General features: G+C 40.7%; 1 protein-coding gene across 1 annotated transcript in view; it reads left to right on the forward strand.

Moving 5' to 3' along the window:
- Positions 1-669: 669 nt before the first annotated feature.
- Positions 670-25134, forward strand: part of Ets65A (DNA-binding protein D-ETS-3) — a 351412-nt gene continuing 326947 nt past the window's right edge. Inside the window, exons 1-2 of the mRNA XM_067139220.2 lie at positions 670-745; positions 21191-21241. Coding sequence (XP_066995321.1) covers positions 670-745; positions 21191-21241 — 127 coding nt within the window. The remainder of the gene's footprint in view (positions 746-21190; positions 21242-25134) is intronic.

Here is a 25134-nt window from a genome sequence, read left to right on the forward strand (position 1 = left end):
CTTTTGTTGTTTCCTATCTTTTAAAGCCAAAGGAAGGAACAGTCTATCTCCATAACATCCACGCGTGTTTGTCGGCACTTGGTTCTCCCCTCCCTGCTCCCTCTTGCCACGCCGTCAAGCCATCTCCTTCATCCCCCTCGACTAGACAGAGAGAACCTACCGAAAGTGGGGGGAGAGGGAGTTGAGTTTGAAATTCTGTGACGCAGTATGGGAGCCGCTCCAACCGCGGCCTCTGATTGGTCACCATCGATCTGTGTACCCCAGTTTCGCCCCGCCCCATCTCATGTTAACACCCTCCAGAAGCAGGGCCAAAACGCAAACCTCGCTCCGACGATCCATCAGAAGATTCATCCACCATCCGAACCTCCAAGTCGACGAGACACCGGAAAATGTGCGAGGTGACACCGGAGCAGGAAGGCAGGCAGCGTGTCACCGGAACTTCAGCAGTGACGCTTTTCGGGCTGGGAATTGTTACACTGTGGCGCGAGGCTTGCACTCAGGTGTGAAGTGTGGATTATTAACATAACAAAAGGTTCTGTTCTTGAAGATAGTCAAGTTATACTGTCAGCTAGCCAGAGTATGGCTGAATTAGCGTGATCTAGGCCTTCCACGTGCTAGTCGGACTAGCAGACACTAACACTGGACCGCCGTAGCCGCGAATTGCGAACCATGTTGGACATCAAGACATCAGCTGACTATCTCAGCAGGACGGGTACTTTCACCAACTTCTCCATGCTATTTGCTGGTAAATACCTTCACTGTATTATCTTCTTATTGCTATGTGTTGAGCACAACATTTTATCATTGTGTAAATTGTAGCATGGTTGATAAAGTGTGACGTTCAATGTAATTTGAGTACTAGATGTCATGCTTGAGCACTCAATGTATATTATATTCATGATATTTTAAGATGCTATGAACAGTATGAATGTACGCCATTGAGCACTGTACATAGCAAATTGTTCCTTAATCAACCAAGAGATTTTTTTAATGTAGTCAATTATTGGGTTATTGTTACAATTGATTCTAACAATCACGCCTATGCGACTGCATACAGTGAACTCGTACTGAAGAAACAATGTCGTGGAAACCTACATAGACCATATTTTGTTTTAAGCCATTCATTTATTATTAATTTTAATTTCATGTTGTTAATGCATTGGAGATCCCGAAAATATTCCGCTCTTTGCTTTCTGTAAAACACGTCTTAATCACTTTCGAACAAAACCAAATAGGCCTACCATAGGAATTCAGATACAGTATATTATATGTTAACATGGCTGTTATGAAGGCATTTCATTTTGGTCGATGTTTATTTCTGGGTAATGTCAATATCTACTTATGATTCTTACTTAGGACCACAATTACACAGTTATAAACTTCCGGTGAGGAATATGTACGATAATCTTGAACGCACTCACGAAGCTTTACATTTAGTATTTCGCATTGTAAGATCAATCAATCACTACTGATCTGCATTTAGGGCAGTCGCCCAGGTGGCAGATTCCCTATCTGTTGTTTTCCTAGCCTTGGTTAACATTAGAAATGGCTTCCGGGAACCAGTAGAAAATACAGAGTTTTCTTAAAGATTACACTTAAAAATAGAATTTCCAACCATGAAAGAAGAAGAATTGTATGATTTTCGTGGTACAGTTACTTTGCTCGCTTTAAGATATTTGCTCTACGTAAAAGTAGCACATTCATAAGTGTTGCACTATCCTGAAGAATCTTCGTTTCGAATAAGAAATCAATTTAATTTGCTGCACAACAGTATGAGATGAGCGGATGTTCTTTAGCTACTCCTCTACAAGGAACAGCCACAGTCCACTTATTTTGGTCCAGCTGATACGTGCAGAGTCAAGTGATCTATATTGAAATTGCGATTGTGTGTTTCGGAATATTTTCAAGCTGAAACCATCAAGTATTCGTAGGTTAACATTAGAAATGGCTTTCGGGAACCAGTAGAAAATACAGAAGTTTTCTTAAAGATTACACTTAGAAAATAGAATTTCCACCCATGAAAGAAGAATAATTGTATGATTTTCGTGGTACAGTTACCTTGCTCGCTTTAAGATATTTGTTCTACGTAAAAGTAGCACATTCATAAGCAACTACTATAATGTTTACACATGTTGACTGAGGAGTCTATAGAAATTTAATGAACGTCATATCTGTTTCCTATTGGGATAACTAACAATGAAATCCTACTCATTTTCCCAATAACAGTACGTTTTATTCCTCGTTCAAACTTAATTCAATCACTTTCGGACATAACTCAATTAAAGAGAACAATATTTATGGCGATAGCAAATTGTATCTGTTATTCCGCACAGTAAGAATGTATATCACTAAAGTTCGGAAAGCATCAAATTTACGTTGTAGTTGTAAGGTACACTTTGCTAAAGTGAATATGTTGACGTCTGATATGGCGCAAAGTCCCATGCTGCACAATACTTCTACCAGCGAACGCTGCAGAACATCCAATCGTTGTGTTCTGTTATAAATATTATCGTATGGTTGAAATGATTCCTGCCAATACATGTTGGATCGCACGCCGCCGGCGAAAATAGCAGTAGATATTTATGTTATCTGAAGAGAGTTAGAATCAATTGTACTCCAGACAAATACCATTAAATGAATCTGGATACAACAACCATTCAGTGAACATTGGAAACAGAACAATGGCATGTCCGAGATAAATTTCACTCATACTTTCAAACGAGGTATTTTATTCTACACGATAAGAATCGTAAATAAAACACAATCCTATACAAGATCATTCTACACTCCAAATGAAAATAAACTACCAATATGAAAACGAATTTACAGGAAAACTAAATCTTTACGGAAACATTTCCTTTAGTGATGAACCTGCTCGTGATACTGTTTCATTTTCGGCTTCGTAAATGGCAACAACAGTAAGTAGTAGCCTTTAACCGTTATTGATGCTGCTTCATGTAAAGGCTTGGGAGATGGTAGTATTCAGCTTCGCGTATTTATTAGTGTGTTAATTCGATCTGATTGCCCGTATTGTTGTGATGTCTGATATAATGTGTGTGTGCTTGTGAGTGTATAGGTGTGTGTGTGTACTACTGTAGCCTACTTGGGCTAGAATTAAGAGTCACAGCCTAGAGAAAGAAAATTTTTCAAGAATGGCCTGATGTAGAAACGAAAACCTCAAGAAATGTCATCTCATGTCTGGCTGTCATTACATTCGAATCCATCTGTCCGTCGAGCCAAAGTGTTTGTCACCACTCAAAGTGTGAGCTATCCTAATCGGCAGGCTCCAAGTAGACTCACTGTGTCCCAAATTCAGGCAGACACTCTGTTAAATAATATTTAGAACTGTGAATCCAGTGTAGGAAAACATTTTTAAAAAATCGTATAAGTTTTTCTGAACTGGATTTTTCAGTGATGGGTCATTAAACAAATCTAAGCTTTTAGTCTGGAGAACGCAACTTACGCGGGCCCGGTGGTGTAGGGGTAGCGTGCCTGCTCCGGGTTCGATTCTAGGCCAGGTCAGGGATTTTTACCTGCATCTGAGGGCTGGTTCGAGGTCCACTCAACCTACGTGATTAGAATTGTGGAGCTGTCTGGCGGTGAAATAGCGGCCCCAGTCTAGAAAGCCATGAATAACGGCCGAGAGGATACGTCGTGCTGACCACATGACACCTCGTAATCTGCAGGCCTTCGGGCTGAGCAGCGGTTGCTTGGTAGGCCAAGGCCCTTCAGGGCTGTAGTGCCATGGGGTTAGTTATTTAGTTACTTAGAACGCAAGTTACAGATTTACGTTGTAAGACACTAGCAGATCTAAGTTATATAGGCCTACCTGTGAAAGAAGAAAAATGATTCTTTCTCTTCCAGATAACTTATATAGACTACTAGAGTATAGTGCATTAAGAACTACCTGAAGTTTATTTTACATGTAGATAGATACCTTAGTTGTACTAGTGTCTTATAAATGTTTAGGCCTATTTCTTTGCTCGATAGACTGAAAAATTTAAAGTTTCACTAAGTCAGAACTGACAATCCTTGTTTCAATTCAATAACATTATTTGTTTTAAATGTGGCTTTTCAATAGGCTATACCAAGATAATAATAATAATAATAATAATAATAATAATAATAATAATAATAATAATAATAATAATAATAATAATAACAACAACAACTTACTAATAACCTGTAGGTCCTGCACACGGTTTCATTAATTCTTAATAGCTCCGACTTCCTAGAATTCTAAAATGTTATCTCGTTGGTCAAGAAATATAGCCTCCCGTTACGTGGTTGTTGTATTTAAACACTTCAGAATCACAAGTGAACACACATCCTGAGTCTTTGAGGTGTTAAGCCTATTTAAAATGAAAATTTTGTTCCACATTGTTCCCTTCGTTTACTTGCGTACGACGACTCTCCGACTTCTTGGCTGAATGGTCAGTGTACTTCCCTTCGGTTCAGAGGGTCCCGGGATCGAAGCCGGGTCGGGGATTTTAATCACTTCTGATTGATTCTCCTTGCTCATGGACTGCATGTTTGTATCTGTTTCTGTTCCAACATTCATATTCAGACAACACAGCACATAACTAACAACTACAGAAACATGCAATAGTAATTGCATCCCTTCATGTAGGGTTGGCGTCAGGAAGAGCGTTCGACAGTAAAATACGACCAAATCCACATGTGCGACGCAGTTCGCTCCCGCGACCTCACATGCGTGTAAAAACGGAAGAAGTAGAAGACTTGCGTACGACCATTGTGTTTCTGTGTCCTGTATCTACGTTGGATCCAACGATTCACAGATATTAAGGCATAAATAATTACAAAAAATTAGTTGGATATGTGGACGAACCATTCGTAAAAGTAGGCTACTGTTTCTGGGAAAATCAACCACATATATTTTAAATTATATATAGAATTAATCAGCACGAGATTACTATTTTAATGACCAAGTAATGATCATGATGGAAACTGGTAAATGATGAATATTAATGATAACAGATGTTTGATTGCTCACATCCCAAACTTCATACAGGAGCCCGCTAGTGGGTTCGAATTTGAGGCCATCTGTCGGCATTGAAGTCTTTGTTTGAACGTGTAGATTCATAATAAAGTAATAATAATAATAATAATAACAACAACAACAATAATAAAAAGCCTGATGTCCATTCAATAACCATCGGTTTTTAGGTAAGTTGAGTACCAAACTTTTGCCCCGAGAATAGTTTTTAAATCTGCCAGTATGTCTCCTGTGCGGATTTCTCTCATATTTAAATATTTCGAGGTCTAAATATCAGCCAGCATGTCGAAATTCGATTCCTCATTGAGCTTCAATAGGAGCACATAACCAACGTGATACGCAGCAGGATAGTCTCAAATAAAGAGATAAGACATTATTATAATGCTCATAGATTCTTATTATTAGGGCCTATATACCGGTACGCTTACTTGAAACCTATTCCCCGTAAACAGCAGATTGTACCTTGCATTCCCTCCTTCAGTATAGTCCTACTTCAGTACGCACGTAACTTACGTCTACCCTAGTCCCGTTTCCTAATACGGGGTCAGGGATGAGGTGAGATGAAATTATTTGAAGTATTTTACGGCCGGATGCCCTTCCTGATCCCAGCCTCAGTTGTAGAAATAATAAATATGAAATGTACGATTTCCTACTTTAATTCTGGGCTAAATGACAACCATAGCGCCAGTTACATTAATTCCAAGGAAAACACTACTCTTCCATGTTCATCTCTGGAACTACTCACAATTTCGAACACAGTTTATACCATTAAATCTGTAAATAATTATGATACATGGGGTTAAAACTCTACGAGGAAATAATGCACAACTTTCTCTCCAATAACTGTAACTAGGAATTTCAGAGGAGCTGTCGTGTACAAATAGATTTGTGAAGACCATTTCGATACATTTTCTAACAGTTATCTAACTGATGGTCGTTTATTCAGAAGTGATGAAGTGGTAGGCCTACATATGTGTCGATGAATAATCATCTGTGCGGATAGAATTAATGAAAGAAAAAAATAGTTCTGCAAGAGACAGGATTGAACATTCGGCAAATATATATATTTGGATTTGCCTTACGTCTCACCGACAGAGAGAGGGTTTTATTTCCTTTTTGCTAGTGGCTTTACGTCGCTCCGACACAGAGAGGTCCTATGGCGACGATGGGAGAGGAAAGAGCTAAGAGTGGGAACGAAGCGGGCGTGGCCTTTATTAAAGTACAGCTCCAGCATTTGCCTGGTATGAAAATAGGAAAATACGGTAAACATCTTCAGGGCTGTCGACAGTGTGGTTCGAACCTACTATCTCCCGGATGCAAGCTCACAACTGCGCGCTCCTAACCGCACGGCCAACTCGCCCGGTATTCGGTAAAGGCAAAGGAATCAACACCACCAAACCTTGATGAATATATTAAGCTTTGATCTTCGTGCCGTGGCTGCTCATACGGAACCTGAAATCATTTAAATCCGAAGGAGGATAATTAATATGGATCATCTCCATAAAGAACGGGAATTTGTCCCATTGTAGAAGCTGATTCTAGAAATAGTAGCCTACACTTGTTTTCCTAAGTACGTTTTTATTTTTTTACAATTTGCTTTACGTCGCGCTGACACAGAATGGCTAGGTCTTTTGGCGACGACGGTATATGAATGGGCTAGCAGTAAAAAGGATGTGTCCGTGGTCTTGATGAAGGTACGGCCCCAACATTTGCTGGTGTGAACATGGAAAACCTCAGATACCCATTTTCAGGGCTGCCGACAGTAGGGCTATCTCCCAAATGCAAGCTGACAGCTACGTGAACCTAACCACGGAACCACTCGCTTCGTTAGTACGTTCATCTGAATAACAAATTTCTCATAATTTGAACCATGCACTAATCATTTAACCTGCGTCCACCGAATTAGACAGGTGAGGAAAACTGCGCCTTTTTCAGATATGGGGACGGTGAAGCGACAGATGTTCGAGACTCGCTTACCTCTGAGCACGGTTGGCAACGCTGGGTGTGCAGTGTTGCCTAATCGAAGCCGGTGTGCTCCAGGTCCACGTGTTCTTTAAAGTACAGTAGTTCTTTTTTTTTTTTTTGCCTAGGGGCTTTACGTCGCACCGACACAGATAGGTCTTATGGCGACGATCTCTTTTCTATATTGCACAGTACAACGTACAATATTCAAGTATTCAAAGTAATAGGCCCCTATCGTAAATCCTTAAAAAAAACATTTTAAAAACTGTTCTAGTTTAATATGTAATTCGAAAGTATTTCCTGTGTCCTTTGCTGGAGGGCTAGACATTTATACGACAAATTTCCGGGCCATTTTCCAGGAAAACAGAAAGACCCATGGTAACATGTTTCAGATAATAAACTTCAGTTAGACTATTTTCTACATTTCTCCCGTAGACAACATTTGATTGGCTGAAATAAGAAAACCGTGGCCGCTTACTGAAAATTTCAATTTATGATTTTACGGATTTAAATTCACTTGTTCAATTTTTTATTCTTAATAATTGTTTTAATTGATTTAATCTGGAAAATAGTTATAGCACTGAAATCAACAGTCCTTCCTGAAGTTTGTAGTATCATTTGTAATGCAAAATTAGAGGAGTTAATATCAGGAGCTTGGAAGAGAACAAACTGCCTCACGGTCCGAAATGAATTGTTCAATATTAGACATTTCTTCGCCAGTTGCTGCATAAGCTTGACAACAAGCGTAATTTCTCTGTCCCGCCTAATTCGGTGACCGCGACAATAGTACACTCATATTCATAAAAACCAGAACAACTTGAAAGACTAGAGATAGGAAGTGCATATTCACAGGACATGTGCGTTAGTGTGTTCGGAAGAAATAATTAGCATTTGAAACATGTCGGCCCTCAGGTTCCTGGTCCACATCGATATCTTGGCGCACCACCATCGACAGGTAAAATGTGTCTGCGGCTCTTATTGTCGCTATAAACCGAAGGTAATGGATCAGTGTGACTTGAGCAGACGTGCAGGATGCCCCTCAGACGTATGCGAGAACCGTATCGTCAAATGAGTGAGTTTGAATGACGGCGCATTATTGGCATGTGAGAACGTGATATACCCATCGGGGAAACTGCTGCTCGTGTGGGAAGAAGTGTTACGGCAATGCAACGGGTGTGTACAGAATAGTTCACAGAGGGCCGTAGAACACGACGAGATGGGTCTGTTCGCACCACCCAGACCATCCCCCGAGAAGACAGACACCTCACCTGAATGGCGTTGCAGGACAGATCTGCGTCCTCCTTGGCTCTGGCACAACTGTGGTACAGTGTAAAACATCGTACACTATCAGAAGTGACAGTCCGTCGCCGTTTAGTACGGTCTGGGTTACCGGCACGTCGTTCACTTCTCCGCCTACCTTTGGGTAATGTGCATAAACAAGCTAGAATGCAATGATGTATGGAGCGACGTCACTGGGGACAGGAATGGCAGCTGATAGTATTTTCGGACGAATCCTGGTTCTGTTTGTTTGAAAATGATGGCCCTTATTTTGAATCCTGGCAGACAGGGGGGGGGGGGGGCATCACATTGACTGCATTCGCACAAGACATTCAGCGCCAACTCAAGGCCTTATGGTGTGAGGTGCTACTGGGTACAACCACAAATCACAGATGGTGCGTGTCCAGGGCACTGTGACCAGTTTAACTTACGAGAATGACATCCTGCGACCCGTAGCCATACCCTTTCTGTACGACACCCCAGACGCCATATTTCAGCAGGACAGTGCGCGACCACATGTTGCTCTACGAACACGCGCCTTCTTGTTGTCACAGGATGTCCGACTGTTGTTACCCTGGCCCGCCCGACCACCGGACTTGTCGCCAATCGAAAATATGTGGGATATGATGAAACGACGGGTGAAGCGCTGTGACCCAATGCCAACCACCAAAGGTGACCTGTGGAACCAGGTGAATGCTGCATGGATGGCTATACCTCAGGACATCATTCGCGCCTTATACGCGTCGATGCCATCACGCATGGAACAACTTATCAATGCCCGTGGAGGACCCAGTGCCCACTAGGCAACATGACTTATGCTGAACCTAGGTGACTGAAATGCAGAACATACTAATGAACGTGTCCTGTGATTATGAGCTTCCTATCTCTAGTCTTTCGTGGTGTTCTTTTTTTTTGTGAATATTAGTATAGTTTTATCTTTCGAAGATTAGACTATCTGTTCTTCGTCAGTAATAAACGAAGAACATTTTAGGCATCAATGAGATCTATTTCTGTAGTGCCTGCATCCTATAGGAATTCTGTAGATTGTTAGTGAAATCAAAATAAATCAGTTAGTTAAATACTGCAACAGACCAAGAAATCAAATCAGGACATTTATATGATGTGCATTTCACTATCAAACTTGAATCTAAGTAAAGAAATATCGGAAATATTTTAGTAATATTGGCTCTTCTAAGGAAAGACAGAGACCACGTCAGCAAATATATCCTGTAGGCCTCCTGTAACATCCAACACACCGAGCTCGTTAGCTGCAGTCGGTTAAGTGCGGCCAGTATCCAGTAATCGGGAGATAGTGGGTTCGAGCCCCACTGTCAGCAGCCCTGGAGATAGTTTTCCGTGGTTTCATATTTTCACACCAGGCAAATGCCGGGGCTGTTCCTTAATTAAGGCCACGGCCGCTTCCTTCCAATTCCTAGGCCTTTCCTATCCCATCGTCGCCGGAAGACATATCTGTGTCGGTGCGACGTAAAGTAAATAGCATAAATATAAGTTATAGCACATCCAACACACGTACAACTGGTCTGCTTGCTTTTTTCCGTGTTGTTTAACGTCTCACTAACACATCGAAGGTTTCCAGCGACACAATGATTGGAAACGTAGCAGCCTTGGCGTTAGATAAGCTATGGTATATCTCTGGCACTTTTCCTGTTGTGAAAACAGGAAACCGCAGAAATTCACCCTTCGCACTGCAGATGGTGGGATTTGAACCTTCCATCTCTAGAATACAAGCGAAAGCCTACACGACCCGAAATGCGCAGACAACTAGCTCGGTACGTAAAAGTAATTATAATTTCGTGTGGCTATTTCTAGCCGAATGCAGCCCTTTTAAGGCAGACCCTCCGATGGGTGTGGGTGGCATCTGTCATGTGTAGGTAACTGCATGTTATTGTGGTGGAGGATAGTGTTATGTGTGGTGTCTGCGTTCCAGGGATGTTGGAGACAGCACAAACACCCAGCCCCCGGGCCATTGGAATTAGTCAATGACGTTTAAAATCCCCGAACCGGCCGGGAATCGAACCCGGGACCCGCTGACCATTCAGCCAACGAGTTGGACGGTACGGAAAGGTGTATTTATGTTATTCTCCAAGACGAATGAAGGGTATGATGATTTCACATCTTTTAGTGCTAGGTAATTCCAAGGTTTTCTCGAATATTTTAGCTCGAAATGGAATGACAATAACTGGGAAGCTGAGCTGATAGTAGATCCAAGGTTCTAATACTGTTCCATCCTGAGTATGGTCTTCCTCACGGGTCATACATTTAGCCTACTGCAGATTCATATTGGCAGAGTACGGTAGGCCTACTTCATCTTAAGTCTCAGGACCGAGACTAGGCAACTCAAATTAGGAAACAATAACGATTATTGGTAAGATATTAATGTTATTTTTTCAATATCCCTTCAACTGATGCAGATTTTAAGAGAGGCCATGATATCACAATTTTGTCCCACAGGAGTTCTTTAACGTACCGGAAGGCGATGACACAGAGTCGACGCATTTAAAAACCTTCAAATGTCACCGACTTCAGCCAGAATGGAATCGCTATCTTGGGGACAGAATGACAGCGACTGACTGCTTCACTGCTACACCGAGGTCACTTACTGTATTATATGGACTGCTCTGCCATTGTCGATAAGAAAATTTTATGGGATTAGCTCGTATAAATGTAGTTAGTTTCATGGACAATGGTCGAGTTGTTCTAACAGTTACGATACCAGTTTCCTTTATTGGGATGATTCCACTTGCTTCATTTTCGGCCTTGACGATAAACTGTATCTTTCGAACGGCCGTACGCTATTCCTCGGGAAAGTTCTACATAGAGACCACAGGATTTGAGCCCGGGACATTGTTTTTGGAAAGCAAGCAGATAGATCACTGCACCTTTACTCTTTCCGTCGTGACGTTTTCAGGCCAGTCCCTAGCTGCTGGAGGCAAACTCAAAGCGGTACAGTAGACCATCAATAAGTAGGCCTAATCAGTAAGTTATAGCAGGTGTTCTCCATAGCGAGCAAAGGAGATACAGCCTCATTTATACGGAAATGTGGAGTTTAGACAAGTTTTCTACGTTTACTCCAGTAAAGCACAATAACAAATGTCCACTGACGTGCGACAAAATTCTCCAGCTAATACTGACGCTAGTTGGTGCTTCCCACTTTCGCCGGGCACTTGACTGCAATCAGGTGAAAGTTATTACGCTACCTTTATTAACCGATAACATTGATCTTCCAGGTTTTGATTGCTAGTCGAGCGCCGTTAAATAAACCAGGCACCTCCCCACCCCTTCTCCTCACGCCATTAAACAACTCCTATTAGAACGACAGGGCCTCGATGCTCCCATTTAACAATTTTGAATATTTTCGTTGTGCCTCGAATCGCTTCTTAAATCAAACAACAACAAAAAAAAACAGTAACACTAATGATATTAATAATAAATAATGATGTTGGTTTCACATCCCACTAATTACTTTCACGAGTTTCGGAGACACCGAGGTGCCGGAATTTTGTCCAAAACCTCATGGCGCAACAGCTTCGAAGGATCTTGGTCTACCAAGCGATCGCGGTGCGATGTAAAATTAATAGCAAAAAGGAAATATACGTATAAAGGAACGTATCAGATAAAATTTATCATCTGACAAGGAAGAATTTATATTTAAGTAGCCTAATTTTTTTTTGTTGCTATTTTGCTTTACGTCGCATCGGCACAGATAGGTCTTATGGCGACGATGGGACGGGAAAGGCCTAGGAATGGGAAGAAAGCGGCCGTAGCCTTAATTAAGGTACAGCCCCAGCATTTGCCTGGTGTGAAAATGGGAAACCACGGAAAGCCATCTTCAGGGCTGCCGATAGTGGGATTCCAACCCACTATCTCCCGGATGCTAGCTCAAAGCTGCGCGCTCCTAACCGCAAGGCCAACTCGCCCGGTTTTAACTAATGTTAGGAGAGTGAACGTATGAGGTAAGATACTTTCGCTGGTCATTTCTCAAGTGAGTATAAAAGACGAGAGGAAAATAATAATAATAATATAATTATTATATTCCAAATAGACACCGTGGCCTGTGATACAGTCTCGTGATATTTGCGTATTGATATTTTCTCGGAACGTGACCGATGCCATACTCTTTTAGAGGTACGTCATAGTAACATTTATAATGGAAAGAAGTACGGACGTTGTTTTTAAAATAGACTTCAAGTAATAGTGAAAAAAATGGTATCATGTGTGTCTGGTCTTTTGAATGATCGATAGTGTAGGCAGATCACTGAAAAGATCAAAATGATGAAGACAGCTAGAATTATCAGCGCAGAATCGCCGGACATGAGATATAGACAGTCTTTCACTATCTTCTGGTAGGTACATTTTTTTGCTAGTGGTTTAAAGTTACTCTAACACATCCAAGAGTTTCGGTGAACGCAATATTTGAAAAGGGCTAGAATCGGGAAGATGGTGGTCGTGGCTTGGTATGAAAATCTGAAACCACAGAAAACGATCATCAGCGCTGCTGACGGTGAGAATAGAACCCAAGCTCACAGCTACGCGACCTGAACCTTGCTTATTTACAAGAGAATATTAAATAAAGGGAGCCTCCGTGGCTCAGACGGCAGCGCGTCGGCCTCTCACCGCTGGATACTGTGGTTCAAATCCCGGTGACTCCATGTGAGATTTGTGCTGGACAAAGCGGAGGCGGGACAGGTTTTTCTCCGGGTACTCCGGTTTTCCCTGTCATATTTCATTCCAGCAACACTCTCCATTATCATTTCATAGCATTAATCACTCATTAACAAATCACCTTGGGAGTGGCGACCCCATTGTAATAATAGCCTATAGCCTATATGTTTCAGTCATTACATCCCTGACCCGGTCAATGACTGGAAAACAGTTTGTAGGTTTTTTTATTAAATAAAGGGTACTTACGTTGAATACGGAATTCACTCCGTTGTATACTTTGTAGGCGTATTAATGAATGTTCTATAAATAAGGAGCTTGTACTGGCTTCAGCATTAATCGTCACAGAGTGGGTAAGTTATCCGTATGTCAAGTCAATTTTACTTTAGCCCCACTCTCGCAATAATGTCTGAATGAAATCCCGTGTTGTGCACATTTAGGGATTCAAATCCTATCAATTCAATGGGCCACACTTCTGGTCCCCCTAGATGTTGGCCCCCAATTGTATTCTACTGAACATAGGCTAAAACGATGTGAAAAAGTCGCAGAGCTGTAGTGTACCTGCAATATACACTACAATTGAGAAGATGACCATCTCAAGAAGAGCGACTCTCTTCTTTCCTGATAAGGAAGGAAACTTGCGACAATATTACGAGTTAAGACTGCTGCTGTTGGTTTGTTCGAGACCTTTCTATTGTTTATTTCTGGACTTTGTGATCTTCAGTCTCGAGTTCGTGAATACCGTTCAGTAAATTGTAAATTGTGTTCAACAAATTTCATTCTTTTCAATATTTCAAATCTTTAATTACAAGATAATTACTGCACCGCGATCGCATGGCAGGCCAAGAACGTTCGAGGCTGTTGCGCCATGGGGTTTGGGACAAAATTCCGGCACCTCGGTGTCTCCGAAAGCCGTAACAATAGTTAGTGGCTGGTAAAACAATTATTATTATTATTATTATTATTATTATTATTATTATTATTATTATTATTATTATTATTAAATGAAATGGCGTATGGCTTTTAGTGCCGGGAGTGTCAGAGGACAAGTTCGGCTCGCCAGATGCAGGTATTTTTATTTGACTCCCGTAGGCGACCTGCGCGTCATGATGAGGATGAAATGATGATGAAGACGGCATATAGGCTACACCCAGCCCTCGTGCCAGCGAAATCATCCAATTAGGCCTATGGTTAAAATTTGCGACTCTGCCGGGAATCGAACCCGGGACCCCTGTGACCAAAGGCCAGCACGCTAATCACTTAGCCATGGAGCCGGACATTATTATTATTATTATTATTATTATTATTATTATTATTATTATTATTATTATTATTATTATTATTATTTTTATTATTATTATTATTATTATTATTATTATTATTATTATTATTATTATTAGATTTACGACGCGATTCGAGGCACAACGAAAACGTTCAAAGTCGTTAAATAGAAGCATCGAGGCCTTGTCGTTCTAATAAGAGTGTTCGATGTCGAGATGAGGAGTATTATTTACAAGCGATCGACTAGCAATCAAAACCTGGAAGATCATTGTTATCGGTCAATAACGGTAGCATAATAACTTTCGCCTGATTGAAGTCAAATGCCTACAACTTCGGAAGCGGACACTGCAGGCAGGACTATGGCACAAAAGTGAAAGGAAGATTATTAAACTCATGCAGCCTTTCCTGTAAATGAATTAGTTTAATCATCAGTTCCTTAAAACAGAATTGTCTTTAGCGTATCCCAGTTATTTCTGTGATCGCTGGACACACTCTAGTTTCTATTTTAATAATTATATTGGCTTTACGTCCCACTAAGTACTTACATGGTTATCTGAGACGTTGAGGTTCCGCAGTTTAGTCGCGCAGATGTTCTTTTACGTGCCAGTAAATCTACCGACATGAGGCTGAAGTATTTGAGCACCTTCAAATACTACCGGACTGAGCCAGGATCGAACCTGCCAAGTTGGGGTCACAAGGCCAGCGCCTCAACAGTCTGAGCCACTCAGCACGGCGGTTTCAATTTTTGCTGTGTGTTTAACATCGCACTAACTCAGATACGTTTTCGGCGAGGGGCCGTAGGCTTAACCAGACACATTCCTAGCATTGGCCTGATACTAAAATGGGAAACCACGGAAAACGATTTTCAGAGCTGCCGAAGGTGGTGTTAGAACTCACCATCTCTCGAAATTGAACCTTACAGTAGCACGGCCCCTAGCACGCACTAGTTTGTGTTTTGGTACTTTCCTGTTAACCGTGATCCTGCCAGCTGTAAATTCCTCTCCAAAATTATCGGCGTTCAAACCATTGTCATCAGCGATGAAAGTCTGCAGTTAAGTCACTGTTCTATCACACCTCAATAAGTCCTCCGAACGGTCAATAAAATATTTGCACTTTGCCATTCATTTTGTTCTTATCGATCGTAGAAATCAGGAAGTTGTATGGGCCGACCTCAGTGGCGCAATCGGTTAGTCCTTATCCCTCTGCTCCCAAAGTAGCAGTTTCGATCGTGGGTGAGGTAAGCGACATTTTGAGGGTACTTAATGCGACAAACTGGAAGTTAAAGAACTCCTTCGGTATTCCCGACAGCCCAGTGATTACCCTATTGGGCGAACCAAACACGTTCCTATTATTAAATGAATAAATAATCACTAGCTAATTGTAAATAATAATAATAATAATAATAATAGTAATAATAATAATAATAATAATAATAATAATAATAATAATAATAATAATAATAATAATAATAATAATAATAAGGCTGTATGTATGTTAAGCCCTCAGCCTTAAAGGTAGTTGGATCCCCAATAGGAGAATTAAACATAAAGTTATCTCCCAACAGGCCACGGAGGCCATTTGAGGAGAGGAACGTAAAGGTTTCCACCAACTCTTACCCCGGTACTAAGTGGGATAGAGTGGTTATCCGTATGCTCGGCTACCATTGCCCTGAAAAATTGCCCTGATACCCACTTTGGGTGCGGGATGGACCTAGGGATCCCCAAGAGCTCCGTCCTCATCTGCTTTGGTGTCACTGCAGTAGCGTACTGGGGAAATGAGGAGATAGAGTTTTCCGTTGCTTTCCTCACTGATCCAATAGGCGCTATTATATAACACTCTGTTAAGCCCACCGAAATGCACGCACCGACCGACGCTATGAGGGACACATAACACTATTCATAACAGGGACTGGCTGCATACGGAATGACATTAATAGCATTGCTCATACCTAGGCCAATTACATATTGTCAAAGTCAAGGATAAGACTGAGGGAGATCAATGAAAGTAAGAAGTTTGTTCTAGCCCATACCGGACGACACAGTGTACCGAAAACAAAAATGTTTCTGAGCTGAATATTCTTCTTCATATTCTTCCTGACCTCTTTCCCAAATTATATGGGCCGGAACTCGGTTTGGATTTGGCGCAGTTTTAGGCCGGATGCACTTTCTTACGCCAACACAATGTGGAAGAATGTAGCCTATTCAATGCGGCGTGTTTCTGTAGTGGTTCGTAGTGTGATGTGTTGTGTGCAAATGAAGATATGTGTTAAATCGAACGCAAACACTCAGTCCTGGAGCTAGAGGACTTAACCATAGCTTAAGCAGTTAAAATCCCTGGCAGAGCCGGAAATCGAACCAGAGGCTCTCTGGACTGAGGATCACTACGGCGACCATTCGATCAAAGAGCCGAACTTGGGCTGAATAATAATAATAATAATAATAATAATAATAATAATAATAATAATAATAATAATAATAATAATAATAATAATAATTGTTGTTGTTTGTCTAAATCCTAGTCCATTTTCTTGATGCGGGGTCAGGGATGAGGTGATATGAATTTATATGGCATTTTTTATGGCCGGATGCCATTCGTGACGACAGCCTTATTTGAGGAGTTAATGAAGATGAAATGAATTGATGGTGAATGAAACTGGGTAAGTAGGTGGATTGGCTGTGGGCTATGAACTGGAACTTTCCCGGCATTTGCCTGGAAGTGAAAATGGGAAACCACAGTAAACAATTCTTAGGAGAGTCAAAGGAGGGTTTTGAACCTATGCGTCTCCCGAATGCAGAGCTTGGCTCCATAGCCGTAGCGCATTAACATGAGCGGCCAATCTGCTCGGTAATAATAATAATAATAATAATAATAATAATAATAATAATAATAATAATAATAATAATAATCATAATCACAATTTAACATTCTTTCAACTTCTACGGGTTTCTGCAGAGACACTGGAATTGCTAAATTTCGCCAGGAATAGGCAGGCTAATTTAATGTAATTCTACACACACGGATCTCACGTGCTCAAAACCTGTCAAATAATAACAGATTACGCTGGAATTCGATTTTACACCCTTGACCCTTGTCGATAAGCTCCTAACAAACTGAACTGCTTAGGCATTCTCAACATTTTGGTACCGTACTTGTATTCGACCGTCACCTGATACTTACGCTTATAGACCCTATAAATGGTTTTACGTAGATCCCTTTAATGTTCGACAATGTTCCCTCATCCTGGGTGACGCTATCTCATCTAGTTCTATTTTTCTAGAGAAAATTATTTAACTTACCAGCAGACTACAGTAGATAAATTACTAAGCCACTTAAAGGTTTGATCCTCAAATTCCATTCTCAGTCTTCATGGAAGCAGGCATGCGTTCACTAACCTATCTCGTCATTTACCTATATTTATCATTTTCATACTCGTAATGTTAACTAAGACCTAATTTATATACCGATGGACCAAGTGAATTAACAGGGTATGTATCTGTAAGCTTCCATTCAAGAGATGTTAGATTCGAAAACACTGTTACCAGTCCTGACGATTTTTTCCTTAGTTTCCCATTTTCATCCCAGGAAAATTTCGGAACTGTACCTTAAATAAGGCCTCGACTGCTACCGTTCCATTCCTGGACCTATCCCGCCCCACCATCACCGAAATCCAGTACATATTAGTCCGATACTAAATCACTGTAGAATAGACTATATGCGTGTGCGATTGATATTTCTGAATCCATTCATATTTCAATGCTCCCATAATAAAACTAATGGTGATCCTATTCATTCTATCATAATGTTGCATGCCTGAACTGTGGTCACACCTGCATCATCTACAAAACTGAGGCTCACACTGTAAGCTAGAACTGATCGTCAATTGAAGATACGAAATACGAGTAACTTATACTGTAGATCTTTCAAAATTCATGCGCACAATGCACACTGTGTTAAAATGACTTTTTTCATGGTTTATCAGTTTATCGGCCTTGTTACAGAAACTATCCAACTTACTTGTATGTTGTACCGAGCTTTGTTCCTTTAAGCATTGAGCTGATCCTTGGATACAGGAATAGAACAAAAGTGTGTATGTCTACCATTTAGTCCCGCTTCTAAATACGGGGTCGCGGATGATGTAAGATGAATTTTCATGGCATGGTTTTACGGCCGGATGCCCTTACCGACGCCAACCTCAATTGAGGAGCTAATGAAGATGAAATGAATGATGGTGAATGAAATTGGGTAGGGAAGTAGAAGGAATCGGGTGTGGCCTTTGAGTAGGAACTGTCCCGGCATTTGCCTGGAAGTAATAATAATTATAAATTTGTGTGGCTATTTCTAGCCGGGTTCTGCCCTTGTAAGGCAGACCCTCCGATGAGGGTGGGCGGCATCTACCATGTGTAGGTAACTGCGTGTTGTTGTGGTGGAGGATAGTGTTATGTGTTGTGTGTGAGTTTCAGGGATGCTGGGGACAGCAAAAACACCCAGCCCCCGAGCCATTGAAATTAACCAATGAAGGTTAAAATCCCCGACCCGGCCTGGATTCGAATCCGAGATCCTCTGCCTGGAAGTCAAAATTGGAAAGCACAGAAAACCATTCTTAGGACAGCCGACGGTGGAGTTCAAATCCACTTTTCTCCCGAATGCAGAGCTTGGCTCCATGGCCCTTGTACGTTACCATGCGCGGCCGCTCTGGTCGGTACAATGTTAGCCTACTACTAATAAATACTGTAAATTTACCAGTTTACAACGTATAATGCATATAATTCTTCTTTGCATTCTTTAAATAATTGATAATTTAAATGCTTGTGTAATACTACTAATGGAGTTTATATTAATTCTAAGATTATGTTCCTCGTCCGCACGAAGCTTTCCATAGAGCTCAGAAGATCAGGAACGTCCTGTCACATTCATAATATGCTTTGAGATGTAGAATGCTTCGTGTTTCTTACATACAAAATATAAACAAAACCGTTTAAGAACGTGAAAGGGAAATTTGTTCCGGTTTTGCATTTGAAACGTGACAAAATTCACGTATTGGGCTGATGATTTGTACTTTGACTCGGATTCGCGTCGTATTTAGAGGAAGATTATTATGCACACTAAGGATGTTTTAAACTTTGAAAGGGGTGTTAATATAAGCCATGTTCTTGAAAAAAAAATATAAGGCATAGTCTGGTCCAGACCTACACAAATTGCGCTTGTTGAACCAAAGCGCTGAGTAGGAGGGTGGAGCTCGCAAATACGGTGAGGTGAAAGTGTCATTGTTGAAGAGTAGGGCCTACCTTACGAGAGTTCAGGTTAATTATCCCAGGGCTCAGTCAACATGGGCAATTTTTGTTTTGTTTTATGAATGTCTGATTGTGAAGAAGAGATGGAGATACTGTCCCGTCAGTATGTGTTTGTGAAATGAATCTGTACACATTGTCTTTAGAGACAAATGAAACCAGATCAGTAACTAGCTTCCTTCCTTTCTCCCTCGTAATGATCTTTCTATATTAAATTTAGTGGAAGGCACAGTGACATCGGAGACACTAGGTGACAGAGTGAGGAAGGAGAGACAAAATTATGTTTATTTCAACCTTTGGTCTTTGTTCTGCATTCAGTGAATTGAAAAAGTAAGTTATTTTAAAAAGAAATAGGGCTATTTGCATTTATTGTATTATTATGGTATTGAAATCATAATTGTGTTTTTTCAATTTTTACAAAATAATGAGATACAATGAAACTAGTCAATTCAAATATTTTCTTATAGTAGGGTAATATTCAGCTGAAATCTGATGATATCTTGATTATCCTACATGGCGACACATCTGTGTCAGAATTATACAGAAAAGTGTAAACCTTTGAATATACTGGTGTTTTAAATTTTGACTTTTGTCATCTTTTTCTGAAATGTGAGTTTCCCCTCTTTTTCTTCATAACACTTCAGTAGTTTCCTGTAAGAAATTATTAATTTATTTCATAAATTTTATTTCTCTAAAATAAGCCTGAAATTCACTACATTAATTTAATCGTAATAACAACACTTCCTTCTGAGCACAACATGAATATCCAATCTTTCAGTCCACCATTAAACACCACATAGCCAGCACTGTATCCATCCGACAGCAAACTAAACTCCTGCCGTTATTCTTTCTGGCCTGCGTCCCTCTACTCCTATCTCCGCCCACCTTCTTCCAGCAGCAGTGCTGATCGCCAGACCGAGCAGAGTGGCTTCGATTTAACGGTGGCCAAGGTTTTACCATGGCTCTACCGCTCTGCATTCGGGAGACGGTGGGCTGTTTCGACCGTCAGATGTTCGTGATTTTCCATTCCTCTCACTAAAGCGAATGCCGGGACAGTTCCTTTAGTAGGCCACGGCTGCTCCCCTCCCTCCCCTATTCCCCACCTTAAATTACCGCTAAGGTACACATTTCCTTGGTCACGTGAATATGTAGGGTTTGTATCTCAAACGACAGAATGCTTACTTTGGAGGCTCGCGTCAGAAAGACTTTCCAGTCAATATGCAGTACACGAAAGAATCGAATCTCTTTTTGTAGATGTGTCCTGTGTTCGACACTTCTTTTCGTGGCCCATTAGCCACCTCAATGAACGCTAATAATGTATGCAGATCTGGTACAGCCGTTAGAGATTAAAATGTTTTAATCTCCTGCTTACTAATAATCTGTGACCCTAACCATTCATAATTAATATTACCTAAAGCAACATAACCCTGCTTAATCATGAAGGAAGGCCTATAGCATTTGTTAAACCCTCATAACAAGTAAATTCGAGAGCTTTGTTGTGCTGTTTACATGTTATTGAACGAGAGGTACCGTAACACATTTGGAAACTAATCCATAGAATGATTTTATTTCAACTTTGAAACTGATAGGAATGAACAATAACTTAGGGTTCTCTGATTATGTGAACACCATATTACAATTTATCATTTTATAAATGGTGAATATATTTATGTTTTGTTCACAGACACGTCCTACAAAGGTTCATGGAGTTCTCACACTGCTTCACAATCACAAGGTAAGACATCACATTTCACTATAGTCTAACAATAGATATTTTTTCAGTACGTACGTTTCTTCTCATTATATAAAGCCTGCCATGACCTGTTTTGTAATTCAAAGATTAAAGGAACTTTGATTAAAAGTGGAAGTCAGAAATATCGGTTACAGTCATTTTGAAAGTACTCTGGAATGTTCTGGCGTAATTTAGAGTATAGAGTGTGTGGTGTTGCATCCAACATTCAGACTATAATCAGACTGGGATAATCTGCTGTAAACACATGAAGATCCTTAAGGTATGGAATTGGCACACCTACTAAAGAGCCAAGAGTAATCAGAGGAAATATAGATAAGAAAGATATAAATAGAATTGAAAATTAACTTGAGCTCTAAACCCTTGCTGAGCTATTAAACAGAGAAAGGAACACGGCGAGTAGAACAAAAATTATGTAACGAATGATGTAATGTGGAAAAGAAATTTGTTGGAAGATGAAGAGAGAGATAATGAATTTAGTAAGGAGTAATGACATCCACGAGGAAGTGTAACTTAGTTGAAATCCATGAACTACTTAATAAACTCGGTGTAATTATTACAAGATTTTATTGGGATCTGTGTATAAACAGAATTAGTCTACATACTTCTTTAAATTTTTTGAAATATTTTGTATCATTTTGGAATAGGCTACCTTCTGTATAATTAACTAAATATTTCGCTGCCAGATATCAGTAAGGATTAAAATAAGTAATTACCCTTTCCCCAGTTGCTGTCCATCCATGACTGGGAGATACTATCTATTTAATTCTATTGTAAACACTTAAGATAAAGTAAGGGTGTGGATTACATTTCTTAAGTTGCGTCTTATTTCTCGAGAGAGGTTTCTTGAACGTCCGGTTCTAGTGACTAACAAGACTAAGAACATTGCAATCATAGTTTGAAAACTATTATTAGAACATTTTATTTCTGGTTTGAGTTGCAATTGTTCTTTCAGTGAGTGACCTCTCCCCTCCCCCAATGGCACAACAGCCCTGAAGGGCCTTGGCCTACCAAGTGACCGAGGCCGCTATCTCACCGTCAGATAGCTCCTCAATTCTGATCACGTAGGCTGAGTGGACCTCGAACCAGTCCCGCAGATCCAGGTAAAAATTCCTGACCTGCCCGAGAATCGAGCCCGGGGTCTCCGGGTAAGAGGCAGGCATGCTACCCCTACACCACGAGGACGGACTTCAGTGAGTGAAGCACCCAAGAATTTAGCTTGAGTGCTGTAGCGGTAGTGGGTTTCTTAGAGGCCAACGAGATTTGTAGAGGTTATTTGAGGTGCGTGGCTACAGTGGGATGTGTCCCGGCATTCGCCTTATTTCAGGAGGATGGAAATCCACGGAAAACCATTCTCAGAACAGCCGACAGTGGGAACCAGCCCATCTGCCTCCCGAATATAGATCTACAAGGCTAGCCAAAGCTAGCCGCTGCTAAGCCGAAGCCTACTGTATTCGGCGATCTACCTGTATCTTGACAATCCGTTAATGCAAGCCCGTGTGTATACCATCTACTGTACGAGTACTTAAAAAACAAACAGACATTACAAGAAATACCTCGTAACAAGATGTACATCCCCGAAATTAAAATATTGATATTCATGAAACACGTTTAATGGTTTTATTAGAAATGACTAAATGACCGAGCATAATGGAAAACCATGCTCAGGACAGCCGATGGTGCGACAAGCCCAGCGCCTCCCGAATGCAGAGCTGTAGAGCCACGGTAGAGCAGCGACCATCATGTTCCGTCCGTTCTGTCTGCTTCTTTAACTATTAGAGTTATTTTAAAATTTACAATTATTTTTGCTTCATGTTGAGGGATTCGGACATCCTGCGTAATGGTATCGTCCAGTGGGTTGGTGTGAAGTCAATTTAATAGTGTAAATATCCGGCTTCGAAATTGTTCTCGACTACTGCGACGGACGGTAGGCAAGATATATATCATATGAGGCGGTCCGTTCAAAAACTCGCCTTATCCACCATATGTGATTTTTCCGAAAAAGCCAAAAATTTGTGTAATATGTCACACTTATTTGATTGTACTCGTATTACCATGCATTCAAGTCTAAGTTCAGAGTGTCATCCTATCATCCTATTGAGGAATTATAAATATCATTAGTAGAACGTCAATAAATTACTTTTTATTTTGGATAAGACGAGTTTTGGACCATCCAGTGAGAAAATCAAGTATTTTAACTTGCATAACTTTAACAAGCAGGAAAACAGAAACACATATGACTATAATGTTATAATAAAAACAAAGAACTTATGTTTCTTCAACAAGATTGTATTCATCTACTGTACGTACGTCGCGACGGGTGAAAGTTGCGAGATAACCAGCAGCTCGATTCAAGCTCGTCAATTTGCCAATACTGTAACCCTTTGTGATAATAAGCTTTAAAACACAGGAAATGAACAGAAGTATCTGTGATGAGCTGCAGAAGTAACTGTAAAACAAAGTAGACATGAGTATTTATTTCTTATTAATAAATACTTAGCCTAGGCCTATTCCAGATGACTAGAACTTACTTTTTAAGACTGGATTAAACATGTTATAGCCATATCTGCCATTTTGTATTGTTGCCTTATGGCTTGAGGATTGTTCCGATCGATATTGGATATTGCTCCGGATTTCTCATACTGCCCTCACTTCCCCAGTCCACCAAGATGTTCGCGTTTTTCGATCTTTACACTCAGCTGTTCCAAGACATTCAGTTGCTGCTTCTGCGACAGAATCCCTGTGTGCCGCTCATTCTAACTGACTATTTTTGAAACTTTTCGCTAATCATATCCATGTACTTCTTGCTAATTTCCTCGTCTTGGAGATTTTTTGCCCATATTCTTCTTGCAGAGTGATTTCACTTTCGCAATCCTAGGGCTAGAAATACTTAGTTTACTACAAATCAAGTAATGGTCTGTATCATCGAAAAATCCGCGGAATACCCGCATATTCCTAACAGATTTCTTGAATTCAGAGTCGGTTATAATAGTCTATTATGGGTCTGGTGCTCCTATCCTTCCATATGTATCGGTGAATAGCCTTAGGCTTATGCTTGAAGAATGTATTCGTACCTGAAAATTCTATACTGGCACAGAAGTCCAGTAAACGCTTCCCATTCCTATTAGCTTTCATATCTTCCTCACATTTACCCATCACCTCTCCGTATTCTTCACTTCTATTTCCAACTCTCGCAGTGAAATTACCCATTATCGCCATCCTTTCCTTGCTGTTGACCTGCCACACACACACACACACACACACACACACACACACACACACACACACACACACACACACACACACACACACACACACACACACACACACACACACACACACACACACTCACACGCGCGCGCGCGCGCGCGCGCGGCGATGCGTTTGTTCATTTTACACTAAACAATAGCAGTCAGAGAAGCAAGTAAAAATTTTACGGTTCACTCTCTCTCACACTCTCTCCCCTCCTTTTCTCACTCACCCAGCTTTTTTGTTTTCTGCTTAAGGAAATAAACATTTCTTCTAACTACCTTTCTATGCATCTCTGTTCATTCAGAGTTATTATTTTTAGCACAATAAAAAAATTCACTTTTATATTATTAACCATCACCTGTTAAAACATACATTTATGTGATACTGCTTAGTACTTTGAATAACATTGATTTCTACAATAAGATTACTGCCGGAACGGCCTGTCACCATGAAAGAGTCGCTACCCTTGTCTTCATATTTAACATCACAGTCTGCCGGTCTTAATATGTACTTACAATTATCGCTCGTGAGGAGCACTTGCTGTACCACAGTGGATCATCGGTTGAGTCTCCCGGCTCATCAGTAACGGATAACAATAATGTAAACTGTGTGGCCAGCAAGTTATT

This window comes from Anabrus simplex, chromosome 2, assembly GCF_040414725.1.
Source record: "Anabrus simplex isolate iqAnaSimp1 chromosome 2, ASM4041472v1, whole genome shotgun sequence".
NCBI classification, from domain to species: domain Eukaryota; kingdom Metazoa; phylum Arthropoda; class Insecta; order Orthoptera; family Tettigoniidae; genus Anabrus; species Anabrus simplex.